Genomic DNA, 19,612 nt, shown 5'->3' with positions numbered 1-19,612 from the left:
ATAAACTTCTAACGACAGCAAACTAAAAATGTAGATCAGCAAATGGAGCTCTGACACCTATAAAGATACATCATGAGGACACGGCCAAATTGGGTTCTTTTGTTTTTATCTCAAGAAATGGTGACTTTTCTATTTTCCCTCCACATGGAGGTATGAGGGCTCGTCTGTCGCAGGCACAAGGTACAATGCAAGTTCTGAGGTCTCCTAATTTTTTTTTATCGAATAGGAGCAGATTAAAACATGGGACACATTTTAGAAGATGATTGGGGATGAGTGAGACAGATGGTAGCGTCATTCAGTGCACAGAACCCACGTGACAGCGGCTGGAGTTAGAGGCGTTCTCACTACATAAAAGTATGACGCCCACTTTCCAAGAGCCGCGTGTATTCATTCAGTTTCTTCACTCATGTGGAATGACACCCATGACATTCATTGTCAGCAGAGTGTGACATGGATGTGAAAAATGTACATTCAAGGCTGCAACTGCTCTAAGTAGGCTGAACTTTATGTGAGAACGAAGCAAAGAGCCTCGACCGTGTACTGGACGGTCTGACGTGACTGTTGGGGCAAGTAGCGCAGATCCAACTGACTGTCGAAGACATTGCCTGCATCTGTGCATGCCATAAAGACCTGAAGATGCGAGAACTTTCCTCCAGGTAGGTCCGTGAATCCTTAAAGACGCCACTTCTGCTCATCGGGTTGTCATTATTTAGGAGGCTCTTCCTGACAACAACTTTGAAGTGGTTCCTCATGATCCCTACTCACCCGACCTTGCACATTTTTGTTTTTTTTCAACAAGGAAGGACCCTCCCCACCTGCATATTCCAGTGGACAAAATGGGCCCCTAAAAAAGCGTATGCAGTGGCCATGCAATCATGGTATTGATATTGTGAAAGATATGTACCGTATATACTCGAGCATTAGCCGACCCAAGTATAAGCCGAGTCAATAAGTTTTACCATAAAAAATTGGTAAAACTTATTGACTCAAGTATAAGCCGAGCTATACTGAGTATATACTAGGTAAAAAAAAAAGCAATACTCACCTATCAGCCGGCGTCTGTGTCCCCGATGCAATGCTGTCCCCGGCGGTGCGGCAAGCTGCTGCAGTCTTCTCCCCGCTGTCTTCTCCTTGGCTTGCTTTTGTAATCCCCGCCATCAGCACTGTGATTGACATCACTGAATGGCTGTGATTGGTTTATCGAGTGCCGGCTGTGATTGGCCGGTGCTCGATCCAATCACAGTGCTGATGGCGGGGATTTCAAAAGCAAGCCAGGGAGAAAACAGCAGGGAGAAGACTGCAGAAGCTTGCAGCACCACCGGGACAGCATCGCACCGGGCACACAGACGCCAGCTGATAGGTGAGTATTAAGGTTTTTGTTTGTTTTTTTACCTCACTCGAGTATAAGCCGAGGGGGGCTTTTTCAGCACATTTTTTTCTGCTAAAAAACTTGGCTTATACTCGAGTATATACGGTAGGTTAAGAGGGAGATTATGTTGAGAAGTGATGATCCTTTCAGCTTTTTGGGGTAAGTAGCTTTTTGCTAAATAATTAGGAGACGCTAGAACTAGAATGCATTTGTACTTTTACAATTTCTAAGTGGCATGAAATGGTAAAAAAAAAAACCACAATTGCACCATATTTGAGAGGGTTTCATTTTTCCGGTGTTCCGGTGGGGTAAAAATCTTTATGCTGCAGATCAGTACAATTACTGGGTTAACAAATTTATATAGTTTTAATTAAATTTTAGTACTTTCATTTTAAAAAAGATCTAAAAAATCTTTTAAACAAATTCTTTTTGTCACCATATTCTGAGCTCCAGAACTTTTTTACTTTTCCATAGCTGGAGGGTAACGTCTTTTTTTTTTTGCAGGGCCATCTGCAGTTTTAAATTATACGACTTTTTGATCACTTTTTATTCAATGTTTTTTGGAGAAGGGGGTGAACAAAAACACCCCAACAATTCTGCAATTGTGTATTTTTTATCTGATGGTGTTTATCATGCGGGACAAATAATGCAGTATTTTAATAAATCAGACGTATATGGACATGGCAACAGCAATTAGCTTTGCTTTTTATTTTTGCACACAAAAATGGAAAAAGGGTTAAAAAAAAGAAATAAACTTTAATTAATCTCTTTTCAGTTTTTTGAGTCCTCATGGAGGACGTGAACTAGTGATTGTCTGATCACTTGTACAATATACTTTAAGATTTCAGTATTACTGTATATTGTACAGTAAATAGGTTGTACCATAGCTGAAGTTATCCTCTATCCACAGTGTAGGAAATAACTTGCCGATCGTTGGGGGTCTGACCGCTGAGACCCCGGCAATCTGCAGAACAGGACTCCCGTATCCCGCTCTGCCTGTCACTGTGAATGGAGTGCTGGCTGAACATGCGCAGTCAGCACTCCATTCATTTCAATGGGGCTGATGGAAATACCCGAGTGGTTGCCGCTCGGCTATCTCTGCAGTCCCATTAAAAGTGAATGAAGCGCTAGTGGTTTTGTGCGACCAGCCCTTCATTCAGTTTCCCTCTCACTGTTGGGGGTGCAGTAACCCCCCCCCCCCCTCCCCCAATGGCGAGGACGAGAGACACGAGACCACAGTTCGAGATCAGTGGGGGTCTCAGTAGTGAGACCCCCACCGATCTGCAAGTTATCAGCTATTCTATGAATAGGGGATAAATTACAGTTGTGGTACAAGCTTTTTAAGAGTGCACTCACACATTGCGGATTTTGCTGCTGATTTCACCTTTTCATTTAAGAGAGTGAAATGCGCTGTGAAATCAGCATCATAAATTGGCTTGCTGCACATTTTGATGGAATTTCTAAAGTCCCATCTATTATGCTTGTACTGTAACTGCTGTGGTTCACAAAGCCAATTCCACTGTGGAAAACCTCCAGCCAATGTGAACATACCCTTAACGTCAGCCTATTAAGCCCTGCCAAATGCAAGGCTTAGTAAGCTGAAATCCTTGAATAGGCCACGGCTGCCATGGGCACCACAGGGGGTATTGGACAAAGAAAGGAGCCTCCAGTTGTTCCCCAGCAATCTAAATGCACTGTATTATACAGCTGGCACCTTGAAGTAGGGCGGTAGTTATCACTTTGCCCCGTTTCGATCCACCATTACATATAAGAATGGAAATATACAGCACATGCACAGCCACTTACTTGTAACCCCAAGCTGTAATTCCTAACACCAAGACCAGCACTAGCATGGTACCAGCAATAGCTCCTATGATAATGTTTGTGCTAACAACCCCTAAAAGAGAAGCACATGTGATATCAGTCACTCCGAAGAGACAGACAAAGCACTGTATAGTAATGGCATGGTATAACAGCATAAAGTACGTACTACAATCTGCATACTGACCATCATTAGGCTTTATTTCCTTTTTCTGCTTGTAAGGGAAATAAGTGCTGCAATCATCCCCCGTGTATTCCTCATCACAGACACACTTCAACTCATTGCTGCAGATCTGAAAGTGGAGAACACACCGACTACATTGTGTCACCGGAGACGATATGCGAAGTCACGGTATGATGGAACGTCACAACGATGTTTAATGAGATCTGAGTATCAATTCTTTCTAGTTTTCTAGATCTCTGTTATAATACCTTAACCCCTTATGGACGCGGACCTTGTTTTATTGGAATTTTGGGTTTTGCTATAATACGTTTTAAAAAATAAAATATCTTTAAAAACAAAGTTATTTTCACAACTTTTTATCTTTCTATCAATGCGGTTGTGTGAGGCTGGGTGTAGAGAGGCAGGTCAAATCAGCCGGTAAAAAGGCAATACCAGAAGGTACATAAATAGCCTTTTAATATTCAACAAATATAAGTAGCTGCAACGCGTTTCGACACTATACAAAGTGCCTTTTTCAAGCAGACATAGACATAATAGGGCTTGAGCTTGAACGCATATTGTGTCTCATTTGGGAGCCATCTTTTTCACGTTCCCTCCATGACACGTCATTGTTCCGTGTCGGGAACGGTGTGGTGATGCTGGGCGCACCTTTCCCTCCTCCCCACCCCTCAATTCCCCAGCGTCCCTTGCTCGAAAAGGGAGGAAAAGTGGAGTAAATAGATGGGTCAATTGTGTATATATTGTGTTTTTCCTGATTTATGTCTATGTCTGCTTGAAAACGCACTTTGTGTAGTGTCAAAACGCGTTTCAGCTACTTATATTTGTTGAATATTAACCCCTTCCCTCCCCATGACGTAAGGGTACGTCATGGGAGCGGGGTACTTCCCGCAAAATGACATACCCTTACGTCATAAAGATAGCGCGCGATCATAGCAGATCTCGCGCTATCCCACAGCGGGAGCCGGAGATGCGCCCACCCGCTGTTAAACCCTTCCCTGCCGCGATCTAAGTAGATCGCGGCAAGGAAAGGGTTCGCAGAGGGAGTGCGCTCCTTCTGTGACTTCAGCCAGCTCTCGCGATAACATCGTGAGACCCCAGCTGGTTGCTATGGCAACAGAACGCCAGATACCGGCGTCCTGTATTGCCATAGCCTGTGATCGCTATAGTAAGTGATAAGGCATGGCAGGAGAGAAGTCCTGCCATGCCTTATTGTAGCGATCATCAGTCCTGCAGTGTAAGTCCCTCAGAGGGACACAGACTGTGTAAAAATAAGAGCAAAATAAAGTGCAAAAAATAAAGATGTAAAAAAAAATGTTAAAAAAACATTTTTTTATGCTTTTTCTCATATTAGCATTAAAAAAATCCCACATATTTGGTATCGACGCGTACAATAAATAGAACATGGTTTTTATCCTGCACGGCAAAAGGCGTTTAAATAAACCGCTAAAAAACAGGCGAATAGCTAATTTTTAGCATTTTGTCTCCCAAAAAATGCAATAAAAGTGATAAAGTGTGTACCCCACAATGGTACCAATAAAAAATAAAGCTCGTCTCACAAAAAATAAGCCCTCAGAGAGCTCCGTCCATGGAAAAATAAAAAAGTTATAGGACTTTGAGTGCAGTGAGTTTAGAAAAAAAAAAAAAATTTCCAAAAAAAGGGTTTTTATTTTGGAAAAGTGGAAAAACCTAAAAAAAATATAAGAATTTTGGTATCGTTGTAACCGTACCGACCCGCAGAAAAAATGTATTGTGTCATGTATGCTGCATGATTAACGCTTTAAAAAAAAAAAATCTATGGCAGAATTGATGCGTTTTCTCTCCCTACGATCATAAAAAAAAATAATAAAAGTTTTACAATATAGTTTATGTACCCAAAAATGGTACCAATAAAAACTACAGTTCGCCACGCAAAAAAAGGCTTATACGGCCGCGTCGACGGAAAAATAAAAAAGTTATGGCTGTTGAAAAATGGAGACGAAAAAATACCAAAAATCGTTTGGTCCTCAACGCCAAAATAGGCCATGTCTTTAAGGGGTTAAAAGGCTATTTATGTACCTTCTGGTACTGCCTTTTTACCTGCTGATTTGACCTGCCTCTCTACACCCAGCTTGTAGGGGTGGAATTTAGTGCCAAGGACTGTTATCAGCACCCTGTGGGACCGCTCTCTGGGTAGTAATTTCTGACTGCGCTATTCAGAGCAAGGAGAGTGGTTTTATCACCGCCTCCAGAGGGTCCTACAGGAGCGCCAAAGTAATCATATTCTGTGCACTATTTTTCTATGACAACTGAATGGTACCCTGCAATCTCATCGTGGGGGCTGTTCATGACCCCCGAACTCTGATAGAGGCATTTAAAAGAGCTAACAGTCCACAAGACATATATGTATATTAGGGGACTGAATATTAAATGCCCAATAGTCAAATCTTGAAACCTGCCTTATTTGCTTCTCTAGTATGGAGGCAGTAATATAATTGGGCATATAATCTATGTATTTTGGGGTCGTACTTACACCATGCCCAGAACAGATCTTTTTTGTGCTGCCAAGACAAGAACTGAAATTGAAGTGATCTACGGGAAGACATCTATGGTCCAGACACATCATTTGCTCTCCACACGGTGTGCCATCTTCTACATAGCCAAGATCAGTTTCCTCATCCAGCTTTACATGTCCACCGCTGAGAAGTTAAAGTTATACATATTAATATTATTATCTGCAGGTTTCACCAGTGAATCTGGATCTTCCATTAGGCACAAGAGGCCCTTGTCTATGGCGAGCTTAGAGTATAGGGCAGTATCATACCTTCTGTTTTTGTAAAGTGTAGCCATCCTTAAGTTCTGAGCATTTACAGGTTCCCTGCATTATACGCAAATCATCTGCAGTCTGTCGGATAGGTGCAACTCTAAAGGCCCATTTACACGCAAAGACAATATTTCAAGTGATTGACAGTTTTAGCGATCATTTTGCATTTAAAAGAAAGCTGCCAGAAAAGTGTCATCACAAATTACCCTCAGGATAAAGTCCCTGGATTCCTACACACCAAGGGGAAATTTATCATTAGAGGAATTTCTGGCACCACTTTTCTGGCAACTTTTCTTCCCTTCTTCAGTTTAAAGAGGTGACAAATTTATCAAATGTTGCATGATGTTGATAAATGTGTTGATATCTTTAAATATGACTAGAGACCAGGAGCCGCGTTGTACACCACCCAGCTAGATGTGGCAAAAATTGTGCAACTCTGAAGGCCCTTTTACATGAAAAGATAATCTTTCAAACAACTGAGAGATTGAAAGCTTTAAGGCCCATTTGCATGTAACAATTATCGCTCAAAATTTGTTCAAACGACCGAAAATAAGCAATAATTGTTGTAAATGCTGACATCGTGCACTTTTCATCTGAGCGATGATTTTAAGGTGAACTTAAAATCCATTGTTCAGCCACAGAGAGATAAATTATCTCTCAACAGACTGCATGCTGTGTTCTCCACCAAAGTTGGGAGATTACATTGTATTCTTCCGGGAGCCGTGGGCGTGTGATTAGTCACATGCTGGGCTCTGCAAACAGCTCCTGGAGGCCCTATTACATGCAAATGAAGATGATAAAGTGTTAATGGGCATTACTGGCTATTAACACTTTATGTAAAAAGATCATGTAAACAAACAATAAAATAAAGTGTTTGTTGCCCCTTAGCTACCAATCAGAGTGCAAAGTTCATTTCTGAAACTGCTGTGGTATAATGAAAGCTGCGCTGTGATTGGTTACTATAAGGAAAAAAGACAGTTTTGTTTTAAACAGTTTTAATAAATGAGGCCCATATGTGTGTTTCTGGAAGGTATAAAACACCCGATTGTCAAGGCATATTTCCCTTTTAAGGCTGAGGTCACACGTCACTGATTTGCTGCAGATTTAACACAGATTTTGGTGTATATCTGTAGCACACCTTCAATTTGGCTTCTACTGAAAAAGTAAAATCTGCTAGAGATTCACACTATATCTGTGACAAAATCCGCAGTAAATCAGCGACGTGTGAACGCAGCCTAACAGGGTTTCATGTTTTCTATCAGTTTGTAAGCTGTGTACAGGTTGGCTCCTCTCAACCGTATCGTTTACCTGCAGTTGAAGAATTTTCCCTGATTTTGGACAGATGATGTTGTAATTGAGTCAACCAGTTCGCCAAGTCTTGGCAGTCCAGAGATGTTGGAACACAAAAGATAACCACAAAGGACGTCCCTGAAGGGAACAAGAATAAGGAAAGGAGAAGTTGTAATCAATAAGCCAGTCATTGGTGACAGTACATGCTGACCATGTGACCGTCTAGATCATAACTGGCATCTGACAGAACATGGTGATTTACTGTGGAAAAATCTGCAGCAAATCCGAAACCAAAATCGGCACCATTTATTACAGATATTACCGTATAGCCAACGTCTTCAATGTTTACAATTACCGTTATGTAAACCGGACAGTTGAAACTGTGTTTTGGGTCAAACTTTGCCCAAAGTTCGGTTCGTTACAAAACCCAAACTCAGGTGGTTCAATTTGACCGAACCTGCTAATACTCTTTTTTTATTCTTCTCCTTCCTTCTTTTCTCCTTCTCTTAAACAGCAAACTGGGTATGTGCTGCCGACAATGATGAAACCCTGTGGGCATGAATGATTATAGTCTGACTCCAGCTGTATAAGCTCCATATTACATCCCTGTTTTTTATGGACGTAATACGGACAGCATACAACACCACTGATTTGCATTAGTGTATTCAGATGAGCGTTTTGGGTTTTTTGCAGACCATGCGTTTGAATTAAAAAAAAGCAGCATGTCCTATTTTTATCTGTATTTACGGACTTATCCCATTAAAGTCTATGGGACCGTGTAAAAACGAAGCATATATGCAGCTGAATGTGCATTCACTGTAATTGTTATGCCTGTTGCCAGGAGACAGTGGGAAAAATAAAGTTACATAAATTGGGTCGTCTTGTATTGTTTTGCTTTTTTAGTGTGTGTGAAATACGCAGTAAATACCGGTGAAATACTGACGTGAATATGCGCACGTGCATCTAAAAACACGCACACACGCAGTAGAAATGGAGCTCTTTACACGGACCGAAACGGCATAGGCCTGTGTGACTGAGTTGCCACGCTCTATTCAAGTGATCGATTTTCCCATGCAAGTTCTCTCCCATCCCGAGACGGACAGAACGCATACAGAGAAACAACCCATTCATCCGAAATAGTGAACTCATACGGACGATGTTTCGCTCGGACCAACAGTTAATATGAGAAAAATCACGGCATATTATATTTTTCTGCAATTCTTCTGCAAGAATCGTTCATTATTTTCTATGAGTGTTAAAAAAGCATTGGAATTGCATAACCAGCGATTTGTATGCGGTTTTCATGTGACTGCAATGGATTTGAACTCGGGTTACTATGGGGACAAAATGAAGAAAAAAAAAGAATGTAGAGGTGCAGAGCCGAGAAAATTGTGTGGAAATTGCAAAAAAAACTTGGAAATGGTCAGTTTTTCACTGACCTAAATTGCTCTTGCCTGTGTGAATACAGCCTATCGGCCCGGTAGACGGCTCCGATCCCGGTGAATCAATGCTCACTATCTGATGCAAATTGTATGTTGCAAAAAGACCCCCTACATGTTGCAAAAGGACCCCCTACAAGTCCAATGCTTTACTGCACGACGGACAGACAAGCCGTGTATTTTCTGAGTATTAGAGGACTCCTTCTTACTGTTTGCTGCACTGGATCCACGTGTCTTTATTACGGCCACAGTTGCCTTTTTCGGTGCCTTCTATATTCAGCTTATCGTAGCAGTATCTGTCTGCAGCTGCGGCTCCTGAAACAGAGCAAAAGGCAATTCTGAATGACGTAATCTGTAGAAGACCGGCCCGGGTGACCTAGAGCATGAAATACCTAATAGGTACTACAAACGTTTAGCCATTGGATTGCCTTAGAATAACTTTACGCCACCTATTAGTTGGTGTAGTTTGCACTAAAAATTGTGCCCAAATTTTGGTGCAATTTAGAGCATTTAAACCATGCCTCCTTTTCAACAAAGCCACACCCCTTTGTCAGACTTGTTGAAAAAAGTGTCTGAAAGGGTCATAAATGTGGTGCAAAGTACGTTAGAAAGTTTAATGGTGCAATTTGTGGAAGAAGACTTTTATATTCTCATTAGTAAATCTGCCCGATATTCCAGATGTGGTCTGAACAACGATTGGTAAAGAGGAGAAACAATGGGGTAGATTTATGAAACTGTCCAAAAGAAAAACTGCCCGTAACAACCACAGCGGTTACTTTGTATCCTGCTCTGATAAATGAAAGCTGCGCTGTGATTACTTGCTAGCGGAAATCTGAATGATTCCGTATAAACGCTGTCCTGACTGGACAACGAAGGAGAAGTTGTTCGCTTCTCGTTCGTCACTCCGTTTTGGTATGCAAAAAACTGAACGACGGATCGGCTTGTGTAAACAGGCAGTCAAACGTTTATGAACGATTGCCTGTTTACTGTGAATGGTGGTGGGATGGCCGAAACGATCCCCGCCCGCTCCACCTTCATTCACTAGCGATGATCCTTCCTTTGTAAACGCACAGGAACTGTCATTTCTGGGACAACCTGATGAGCATCTGTGCCCCGCAGGTCGTTCCATGTAAAAGGGCCCTAAAGCTAGTTTCACACGGCCAAGTGCAATATCAGGCACATGTGAGCGTGCGATGTACCCGCAGATGCAAGGCATTTTTGTATCAAAAACGCCTCCCTTCACTTCAGTACAGTTGCGATCCTCCGACACGGCTTTCAATGGGAAACCTTGCATGACACTCGCCTGCATATTGTGTACGTGCGATGTGTTTTTTGGCCCCATTGAATACAATGGGTGGTGCATTCCAAGAGTTAGGAACTTAGGTGCTTTGGATCCCCGCTGAACAGCTGACCTAATAACAGTGGGGCTCAGTGACTGTTGCTGCCACTTCAGTCCATACCAGCCACAGCACCACACACTGTATAATGGCTGTATCCGGTATGGAAGCTCAATGCCACTCACTGAGGGCAGCATAAAGTAGTGACAGGTGTGCTGATTCCAGCTCTCTGGGGAAAAGTCATATAAGAGGGTTGCGCTGTAGCCCTTATAATTTGGTGGGTTGTGAAGCAACAACCCTTCTTTGCTTGAGCTGTATTTGCAATTGTGGTCTGACCCTAATAGGCCATATCCGGAAATTGTCATAGAGATTTGTGTTCATAAAGTATAGTAATGTAATGCCTGTAATTAGTTGTGGCTAAACACGTTGGGTGTGCCAATGCCGGAACCATGCACGTGATATAAAAAAGCGTATGCACTATGTCTGAGACACAGAAGATTGGCAGAGAGTTTGGTGCCAGGTAGGATTGGTGCCTGTTGGGTTGCTGTACGAGGCCCCAGTACTCAGGTTATGGCCACTAAAGCTGGGACAGCTTGTGATGGGGAATCTCCTCCAGAGTTCGGAGTTGGAGCTCAAACTCTGCTCCACCAGAGACCCGACGCCTGCCCCTTCCCATGTCCAGCTGCTGCCTTCTTTTGATTACCGGAGGCTGCTGGAGTAAATGCTCATTATTGTGAGTTTCCATTTTAATAAAGACTGTTTTTTAGATAATCAAGAATGCGTGCCTACATGTCATGGGTTGCCTGTAGGAGGCCAATGTCCACATAGTGTCAGCCCCACAACGCTCATTACAGACTTGACTCCGAAACTTGTGATGTGGTGCCCACATGTCAATTTGACACTTAGAGAAGCCCCTGTGTTTTCCACACCATCCCCAGGGTCAATTCTATGGTGTCCACCTAACGTAGGGGTTGCGAAATTATAGGCCTCCACAGGTCCCCCAAGTCAAGGACCTGCCAGTAGCCCCCTCTTCCATCCAGGGGTCCCTTTTAGTTGTGTAGTTTTGCTGCACTTACATAGTCAAGGTCCAGCTTCTGCAGCATCCAGCTTAAGATAGGTCCAGCATATTCAAGAGACGCCACTGACCCCAATCAACCAGCAAGATTAACATTTTTCTCAGTATGCAGTATAAAAGCCAAAATGCAATGCAATCTAACACAATAAGTCAGAAAAAGAAGGTCTGCCCATACTTACTGTCACCCCAGATGTATCTGCACTGCCTGTCTCTGGTCTTACATATTCCGCCAGTACAAAGACCCTGAGAGGATAGGAAAATACAAGAAATGGAAAAAAAAAGTTTAAGCCAGAAGGATATAAAACCCAACAGTACAAGAATATATTCCGTAGCATTGAAAAAAATGGCCATGTCTATCCAAACCCCATACCTAATATGTTGCCTGTATTGTTGCATATACAACATATGACATGAAAATGGCTTTTGATTGAATTACCTCTCGGTCTTCACAAGGATATCCATCCAATTTATGTATATTTGTAGGACACTAAAAGAAACAGAACAAAGTACAGTAAAGGACGTAAGCTATAGAAGGATAGAAAGATAATTGCTAGTGCTACTCTTAGAAATCTTAATGAAAGCTATGCCTGCAAGTAGGCGCACCAACCGCTGCACAGGGGTCGAAGCAAACTGCTTCCGCTCCGTGCCTGTGTGTTGTGGTGCTTGCAACGGGCGCCCAATCAGCCGATCACCAGGGATCCGGAGCAATGGACCCAAGCCAATCAACTATTGATGACCTATCCTGAGGATATGTCATTCCCTTCACAAAACCTCTTTAAGATTAAAGTTAATAAGGTTTAAGATTCAGAATTCGGTGTTACCTGGCTTGAGTTTCCTGTACACACTTCCGGTATATCACAGTCATTCACAGCATCCCGACAAAACACTCCTTTTTGAATAAACTTCAATAAATATTGAAGTTGAAGAAGGATTAAAGAAAAAATAAAATAGTTATAAATATAATACCAGTATAAGACAGGGGGCACAACTGCTCTAGTCTGAGGGCCATAACGAACCACTTCTAAAGGCCACAAAAGGAAAAGACTGCAAAGCATTGAATGGGGCTTTAGTCTTGGTTTTCCTGCAATTGCGGTTGTGGTTTTGAACAGAAATGGTCAATGAGAACAGTTTGCATTCAAAACTGAGACCACGACTGCAGCAAATCCTCCACATATGCATGTAAACGGATGTGGTGTTTGGCAGGATTTACGTGGTGTAGCAGCAGTGTATCTTTCTGCAGCGCCATTACTGACATAGGTGTACGTTCCCTATAGGAACAAGGTCTGTAAATGTCGCCATTCAGTGACAATATATTTAATATTAGATACAAAACAGACACATTGTCTAAAAAATCCCTCCCCTAGAAGTTGTTGTCAGAACTGAATGAAACCTTTTTTATATGTGATGTTAACATGGATATAAGTGATTACAATATCAGAGCAAAAGGATCATTTATTGCGGAAAATTGAGTACTTGAATGGAGGATCTAGTACCCTGTTGTACCACCTCTAGCTTGGATACAAGATGTGATACGGGGGGCATGGAGGCTCTAGTACCCTGTTGTACCGCCTCTAGCTTGGATACAAGATGTGATACGGGGGGCATGGAGGCTCTAGAACCCTGTTGTACCGCCTCTAGCTTGGATACAAGATGTGATACGGGGGGCATGGAGGCTCTAGTACCCTGTTGTACCACCTCTAGCTTGGATACAAGATGTGATACAGGGGCATGGAGGCTCTAGTACACTGTTGTACCACCTCTAGCTTGGATACAAGATGTGATACGAGTGGGCATGGAGGCTCTAGTACCCTGTTGTACCGCCTCTAGCTTGGATACAAGATGTAATACGGTCAGGCATGGAGGCTCTAGTACCCTGTTGTACCGCCTCTAGCTTGGATACAAGATGTGATACGGGGGGCATGGAGGCTCTAGTACCCTGTTGTACTGCCTCTAGCTTGGATACAAGATGTAATACGGTCAGGCATGGAGGCTCTAGTACTCTGTTGTACCGCCTCTAGCTTGGATACGAGATGTGATATTGGGGGCATTGAGGCTCTAGTACCCTGATGGGCCACCCCGGGCTTGAATGGAAGATGTGATATGGGAGGGCATGGAAGCATCCAGGCTCCATATGGTATCCTGTGGCATATTGCTCCACATTTGCTGTAACTGAACCTCTAGATCATGCAAACACGTAGGATGTCAAAGTTGGCATCTCTGATATGTTCTATTGGCCATGTTCTGGGCAGGCCACAGAAATGTGACAATGTTGTGGGGGCTCCTGTGACCCCCTTGTGTGCGGCCGAGCATTATCCTGCTGGAAGCCGCCATGAGAGGAACACATGTGGCTGCAGGATGTCCTGAACATACCGCTGAGCTGTCATTGTCCCTCATACCACTACTAGAGGCGACCGACTGTCATATGCGATGACCCCCAGACCATCACACCAGCAGGGGGCAATATTCATAGCAATGGCAGGATTGAGGCGCTCACCCATAGGTCCCCAGACACAAACATGACCGTCGTCTGCGCCCAAACTAAAGCTGCATTAGTCACTGAAGACAACCCAGTTCCACTTCGTAGCAGTCCAGTTTCGTAATTCCCAACACCACTGCAAACGGAGGTGATGGTGGATGTCAAAAGCAGTACATGTAATGGGTGCTGTAAGACCAAATGTCCTTCAGCCAAGTGCCTGGAAAGGGCTCTGACAGACACCGGGGCCTGTAACAATGGCACCACCTGACTCTGAATAGCGGACAACGAAACAGTTGGAGCTGCTCGTGCTTGTCGCCTTGTGTGCCCTCACACATCCACTAGTCCCAACACCCCCTTAGGCCCAATGTTCACGGGCGGATTTTATTTATAAAATCTGCTTATCCCGTCGCCATTGGGCCTAACAGTCTGGTCAGAACAATCCAGGTGGCGGACGATTCATCGATACGGCCATTCAACTTGTCACATCCAAGAATGCGCTCCTCTCAAACTCTTGTAACTGGGTGAAATCTCTTGGATTGTGTTGTAGAGGCGTCTAGTGGTTAACAAGCTCTACACAAGTGGAAGAAGAGGTCACTACATACAAAAAGCCTGTGATAGACTTTTTATAGGCCATAGGTGGAATCACTTTTAAGGCATCAGGTGGAAAGACCATTTATCTAATCACCACAACGCTAATAATTTGCATATCGACCTGAGATGTAACTACAGGACGAGTTTTGCAGCAAAACGACAACTTCTTTAAGGGGCTGGATTTTTTTTGACAAAAAGCGTAATAAACATGTAGGATCCACTGTATATATGAAAGGCTCATGCAATGGTTTAGTAAACTCATGTGACATGCAGAAGTTGTAACCCAGTGATGTCTCGTTTACCTTGCATTTGGAGCAGCACAGTCCGTCACTGCATTGTGATTCCTGTGTTAGCATGCATTTCCTGCAGCACTCTCCTCCCTCCGCTCCACACTCCTATGGAGAAAAAAACACCATTTATTTACAACTGAATCATTATATAAATTGGCATGTAGACTCTCTGTGGCAAGGGTGTAGATATCAGACCATGCAGCTGTTATGGGGCCCTTGGAGAAAGGAGGCTCAGCCCTTGGTGGTCCCATCTCCTTTCCTACTGGATGGTGAGAGTCTGTGAAGGACTACCCAGCAGATCGTTATGGTTAGCAAACAAAGGGGAGAGGAATTTACACAACTAAAAAGGCCTGGAGGGGAAAAAGACACAAACACTGTCTGTCCCGTGTGGCAAATCCACCACCATATTGGAGGACCTATTTTAAGCTTATAACTAGAGTTGAGTGAACCAAAACGATAGAATCGTGTTTTGGGTTCAACTTTGCTAAAAGTTTGGTTTGGTGAGAACCCGAAGCTTAAGTGGTTGGTCTTGCTGAACCCTCTAAAATAAGAAGTAAAAAGAAGTAAGAGAAAAAGGTAAAAGAAAAATAAGGAACAAGAAGAAGGAAAAATGAGAAAAAGCTAAAAGTAGAAGGAAAAAGAAGAAAGGGGAGGAAAATAAGGGGAAAAGACACAATAATAAGAATAAGGAAAATAATGAAAAAGATAAAACAGGAAGGTAAAACAAAAAGAAGGAAATCGAGAAGAAGAAAAAGAAGAATGAAAAATAATCTTTTTCCACCGCAAGGGAGGTAGACATTGCATGTCCTACTCTTGTCTGTGATGTAGGACCAGATTGGGACATCAGTGATAGTTTTCATACAAACCATTGGTCCGAATGGAAAAGCACTCATATGAATAGCCTAATTGACTGTAATAGGTGAAATACACAGACAGCACATAGATGGGATATACACCCATCTGAAAGGGCCCTTATAGTGCTCATCCAGTCCAATGTATATACTGGATATGTAATGTATTTACCGCTGCAGTGCCGCAGTCACACTCTTCCCCAGTTTCAACAAAGCCATTGCCGCACTCAGAGGGGTCCAAGAGCTGCAGAACACAATAAAAGGCAGGTGTTATGCCTCAACGACAACCATTATTGTCATACAACTAATTTCTGAGCATCTATGAAGTCCTGGTGACCCTGTGACCTCAAAATACGGTGAAGAACTACTAAAAATGGCTAAATTAGTAACATAACTGACTGATAAACCCAGCATACATGGAAAGATCATTACTGGATGATTGAAAAGTCAGGGCTACCCGGCATATCTTTTGAACGAACAGATATACAAGTAGGAAACTTTGTAGTACACTTAGATGGTGGGTGAAAACTTTTCGGTACTATGGTGGTGCCTGTTGGCCATCTTGGTGACAGCCATCTTGGATGCAGCCCAAGAAAATCCATGATATAAGGGTAGAATTTTATCACAAATGGATTGGTCATTTTGTAATACCTGCAACCTTTTTCGAGTTATGGATGATGTTACATTGCATATTAATAAAGTTACATTGAATTGTGTGGTGTGGAAAACACTAATCACGTCTCTTCAGGCACCGGAAGATGCCGTTAACAATCCAGGACAGAACGGAGATCATCCTGATGGTCGGTAACAGAAGTTCACCTGAAGTGGCCGAGGCTTTCAATCAAGAACACCCAGGAAGACGTCAGTGAGAGTGCGAACTGTCAGGAAACTGACTCAGACGTTCAGGGAGACTGATAGTGTCCAGGACAAACCGAGAATTGGTCATTTGAATGGGTGTCACTTGTGCTTCTTGAGGATCTTTATGACAGTTGGTTGACTCACACCATGCTCCAGTGTTGGCCTTCTGGTGCTTGTATGTGAACTGGTGAAAACAGCTAGCACAGCTATGGACACCCGGGGATCGGAAACACTGCCCAGATGACCAATTCTCGGTTCGTCCTGGACACTAGCAGTCTCCCTGAATGTCTGAGTCAGTTTCCTGACAGTTCGCACTCTCACTGACGTCTCCCTGGGTGTTCTTGATTGAAAGCCTCGGCCACTTCAGGTGAACTTCTGTTACCGACCATCAGGATGATCTCAGTTCTGTCCTGGATTGTTAACGGCATCTTCTGGTGCCTGAAGAGACGTGATTAGTGGTTTTCATACCAAATAATTCAACAAAACAACTTTATTTATACTTGACATGAAATCAGCCATAATTTGAAAATGGCTGCACCTATCAATTTCTGATGAAATTCTACTCTTAAATGATGTATTCCAGGGCTAAATCCAACCTAGCTGCCACCAATAAGGCCAACAGGCACCACAATAGTGCCAAAAAGTTTTCCCTCACCTATCTAAGTGTTCTACAAAGTTTCCTACTTGTATCTCTTTTTGTTCACGTGATATTTGGGTGGCCCTGACGTTTGAATTACCCTATATAAAAAAGAACAAGGCAATCCACTACCAAAACTCAACCTATTAGGGTTTTTTGGATTAATAGAAATAGGGGAGCGGGTCCTTCATTCAGAACCCTGATCTAGTATCTGTAGCAGAGACTTAACAACACATCCTTGGAAGACCTAGCACATCTATGCATCGACATCCCATTGATTTCCATGGGCATTGTATAGTGCTTTCCCCTGTGGTGACATCATCAAGGTATTACAACCCCGGCTGCTGGATTCTCCTGCAGATTAGACTGATCACAGGGGGTCCCAGCTCATCATGTAGAGTCTCCTTTTAGGGTTACAGACTCTGTATATACTATATGGTCCCTATAGCAAATAAGAATATTGTCACGCACCTTTAAGGGTTTATTGAACAAACAGGAGCCACCACCGCTGTTGAGAAAATCGTGGTATTCCTCTACATCACAGGACGAGAACTTGTTGGGGAGATAGTAGCTGTGAAACATAAGCCACTCGTTATATATATGCAGAACTAGGGCCCATTCACACGGGCATATATTTGGTCCGTGTGTTGTATGTGTATCCCACCGACAGCACACGGCCCCATTAAAGCCTATAAGACTATTCACACTGATGGTCCTTATGAAACAAATTGCTGTGTGTCCTATTCTCATTCATTCCCACAGAAATCCGTGTGAATCCGGCCTTAGAAAGAGATCATCATGTAATAGTAAGTACAGTGCCACCATACTCCATGATGTAGTACAACAGGTCACGCCTATTAAGTCCTGTACACTAGTTTTCAGGCAGAAGAAAGTACAATTTTGGCGCACATGAAAAAATTGTGAGTTTCTGTGCTTTTATGCTGGACCCTGCCCCCTCTACGAAAGAAGTTGGTGAGACCTATTTACTATAATATATGCCAAAAACTGCTGTATATTATAGCAGACGTGTCTCGGAGCTGACACAGAGGTGCCACCAGATGCTACAAATAGAAGTGCAACGCTGATGCAAAATTACAATATACATGGTGGGGGGGGGGGGGGGGGGATTTATTAAACTGGCATTTCACATGTTGGTCTGAAAATGAAGTTTGTTAGAGTGAAATCTGCCAGATTTATTTAGACCTGTATTCACACCTTCTCATAAATCTGACAGACATTGGACTGTTCTAAAGATAGAAACCTAAATGTATGTTTGCTATGAGCGGGTGAGGATTTGTACTGCAACTTGTACCATTTTACGTCATTATTAGGGATAAATCTGAATGAAACTAGCCCCTCCTCCCTGTTAGCTCCACCCATTTTTGAAAATGACAAATTTAGCGGAGATATGGCGTGCATCAAAAGCTAATGATAAATTCCCCCCATAGTCCTTTGTGAGGAGACCTCAGACATTTAAAGGGAACTTGTCATCAGATTGATGCTGTCCGAAGCATGGGCAGCATGGACCCGGGACAGGCATGACGCAGAGAGGGCCAACCAAAACATTGAGGAGGCTAAGTAAAGGGAACAATGGTAGAGTTGCACTCCTGACCCAGGACAAGCTTGGGTCGGTAGTAGCAATGACTACCGTGTAATGGAACTGTAAGTGAGTCCGGCTTCAAGTGAAACTCAAGGTGTGCACGCAGGAACACAATATACAAATGGCCTGTTACTCCAAACATGAACTACGCCAAGGAAAGTGTATTGTTCAACGTTTCAGAATAAAACATAGCATGCTGCAGTGGTTTGGGCAGCATCAGCCCGCTAACAGGTTCCCATTCCCTTTAACTCTTGAGTTGGATAATCGGACTTTATTCTTCTTAATATTTTTACTCCCAACACAAGAAATGTTAACATCCAGCCAATGATGACATCTCTGTCTTCCCATGGAAGTGACATGCGGGTCCAGCCGGGCATAACCAGAATGAAAATGAAGGCACAGTGGCTCAGTGGTCGGCACCGCTGTCCTGTAACACTAGTATCTCGGATTCAGATCTGTCCAAAGACTATGTCTGCATGGAGTCTGTATGTCCTCCTGTCTTTGCATGGGTGATTTGGCTTTCTACAAAACTGGCCCTAGTGCATCTTGCCTAAGATTAGGAAATTAGATTGTGATCTCAGTCTGAGGCAGAGACTCATGAGAGATGACTATCTCTGTACAGCACTGCAGAATACAATATCCTACCATAAGTAATTGGGCACTTTCCCTGGCATACTTTCTACTCATGTCTGATACACTTCAGCTGTTATTTTCCTTCATTCATCCTGCAAATGTCTGGTGAGTTTTCTCAAAGATGCATTGGCATGTCCACAATTGGTGCAAGGAGTGTCATCATTAGACAGTTAAGCAACAGAAGAACATTCTATGGAGTGATGAATCACGCTACTCCATCTTCAGTGCAGATGGACGTACCGGGGTGTGGAGGATCCTGGGGCATGCCTTCTACCGCTGTGTGTTGTACCAACAGCCAAGTGTGGTGGAAGTTCTGTTATAGTCTGGGGATGTGTTATGTGGCATGGTGTCTGGCCGTTGG

At 43.1% G+C, this 19,612-nt stretch overlaps 1 protein-coding gene across 3 annotated transcripts in view; it reads right to left on the bottom strand.

Annotated features, from left to right (window-relative positions):
* Nucleotides 1-19,612, bottom strand: part of ADAM22 (ADAM metallopeptidase domain 22) — a 241,515-nt gene that overhangs the window by 48,671 nt on the left and 173,232 nt on the right. For all 3 annotated transcript variants that reach the window (XM_066585459.1, XM_066585460.1, XM_066585461.1), the window contains exons 15-25: nt 17,490-17,589; nt 15,696-15,767; nt 14,685-14,777; nt 12,137-12,217; nt 11,752-11,802; nt 11,495-11,558; nt 9,113-9,218; nt 7,483-7,602; nt 5,884-6,049; nt 3,378-3,483; nt 3,176-3,266 (exon numbers count right to left, since the gene is read on the bottom strand). In XM_066585459.1, the coding sequence (XP_066441556.1) occupies nt 3,176-3,266; nt 3,378-3,483; nt 5,884-6,049; nt 7,483-7,602; nt 9,113-9,218; nt 11,495-11,558; nt 11,752-11,802; nt 12,137-12,217; nt 14,685-14,777; nt 15,696-15,767; nt 17,490-17,589 (1,050 nt within the window). The remainder of the gene's footprint in view (nt 1-3,175; nt 3,267-3,377; nt 3,484-5,883; nt 6,050-7,482; nt 7,603-9,112; nt 9,219-11,494; nt 11,559-11,751; nt 11,803-12,136; nt 12,218-14,684; nt 14,778-15,695; nt 15,768-17,489; nt 17,590-19,612) is intronic.

This window comes from Eleutherodactylus coqui, chromosome 12 (genome assembly GCF_035609145.1).
Source record: "Eleutherodactylus coqui strain aEleCoq1 chromosome 12, aEleCoq1.hap1, whole genome shotgun sequence".
Lineage (NCBI taxonomy): Eukaryota > Metazoa > Chordata > Amphibia > Anura > Eleutherodactylidae > Eleutherodactylus > Eleutherodactylus coqui.
The sequence above is the reverse complement of the archived record's forward strand: the minus strand, read 5'-3'. Positions and strand labels throughout refer to the sequence as shown.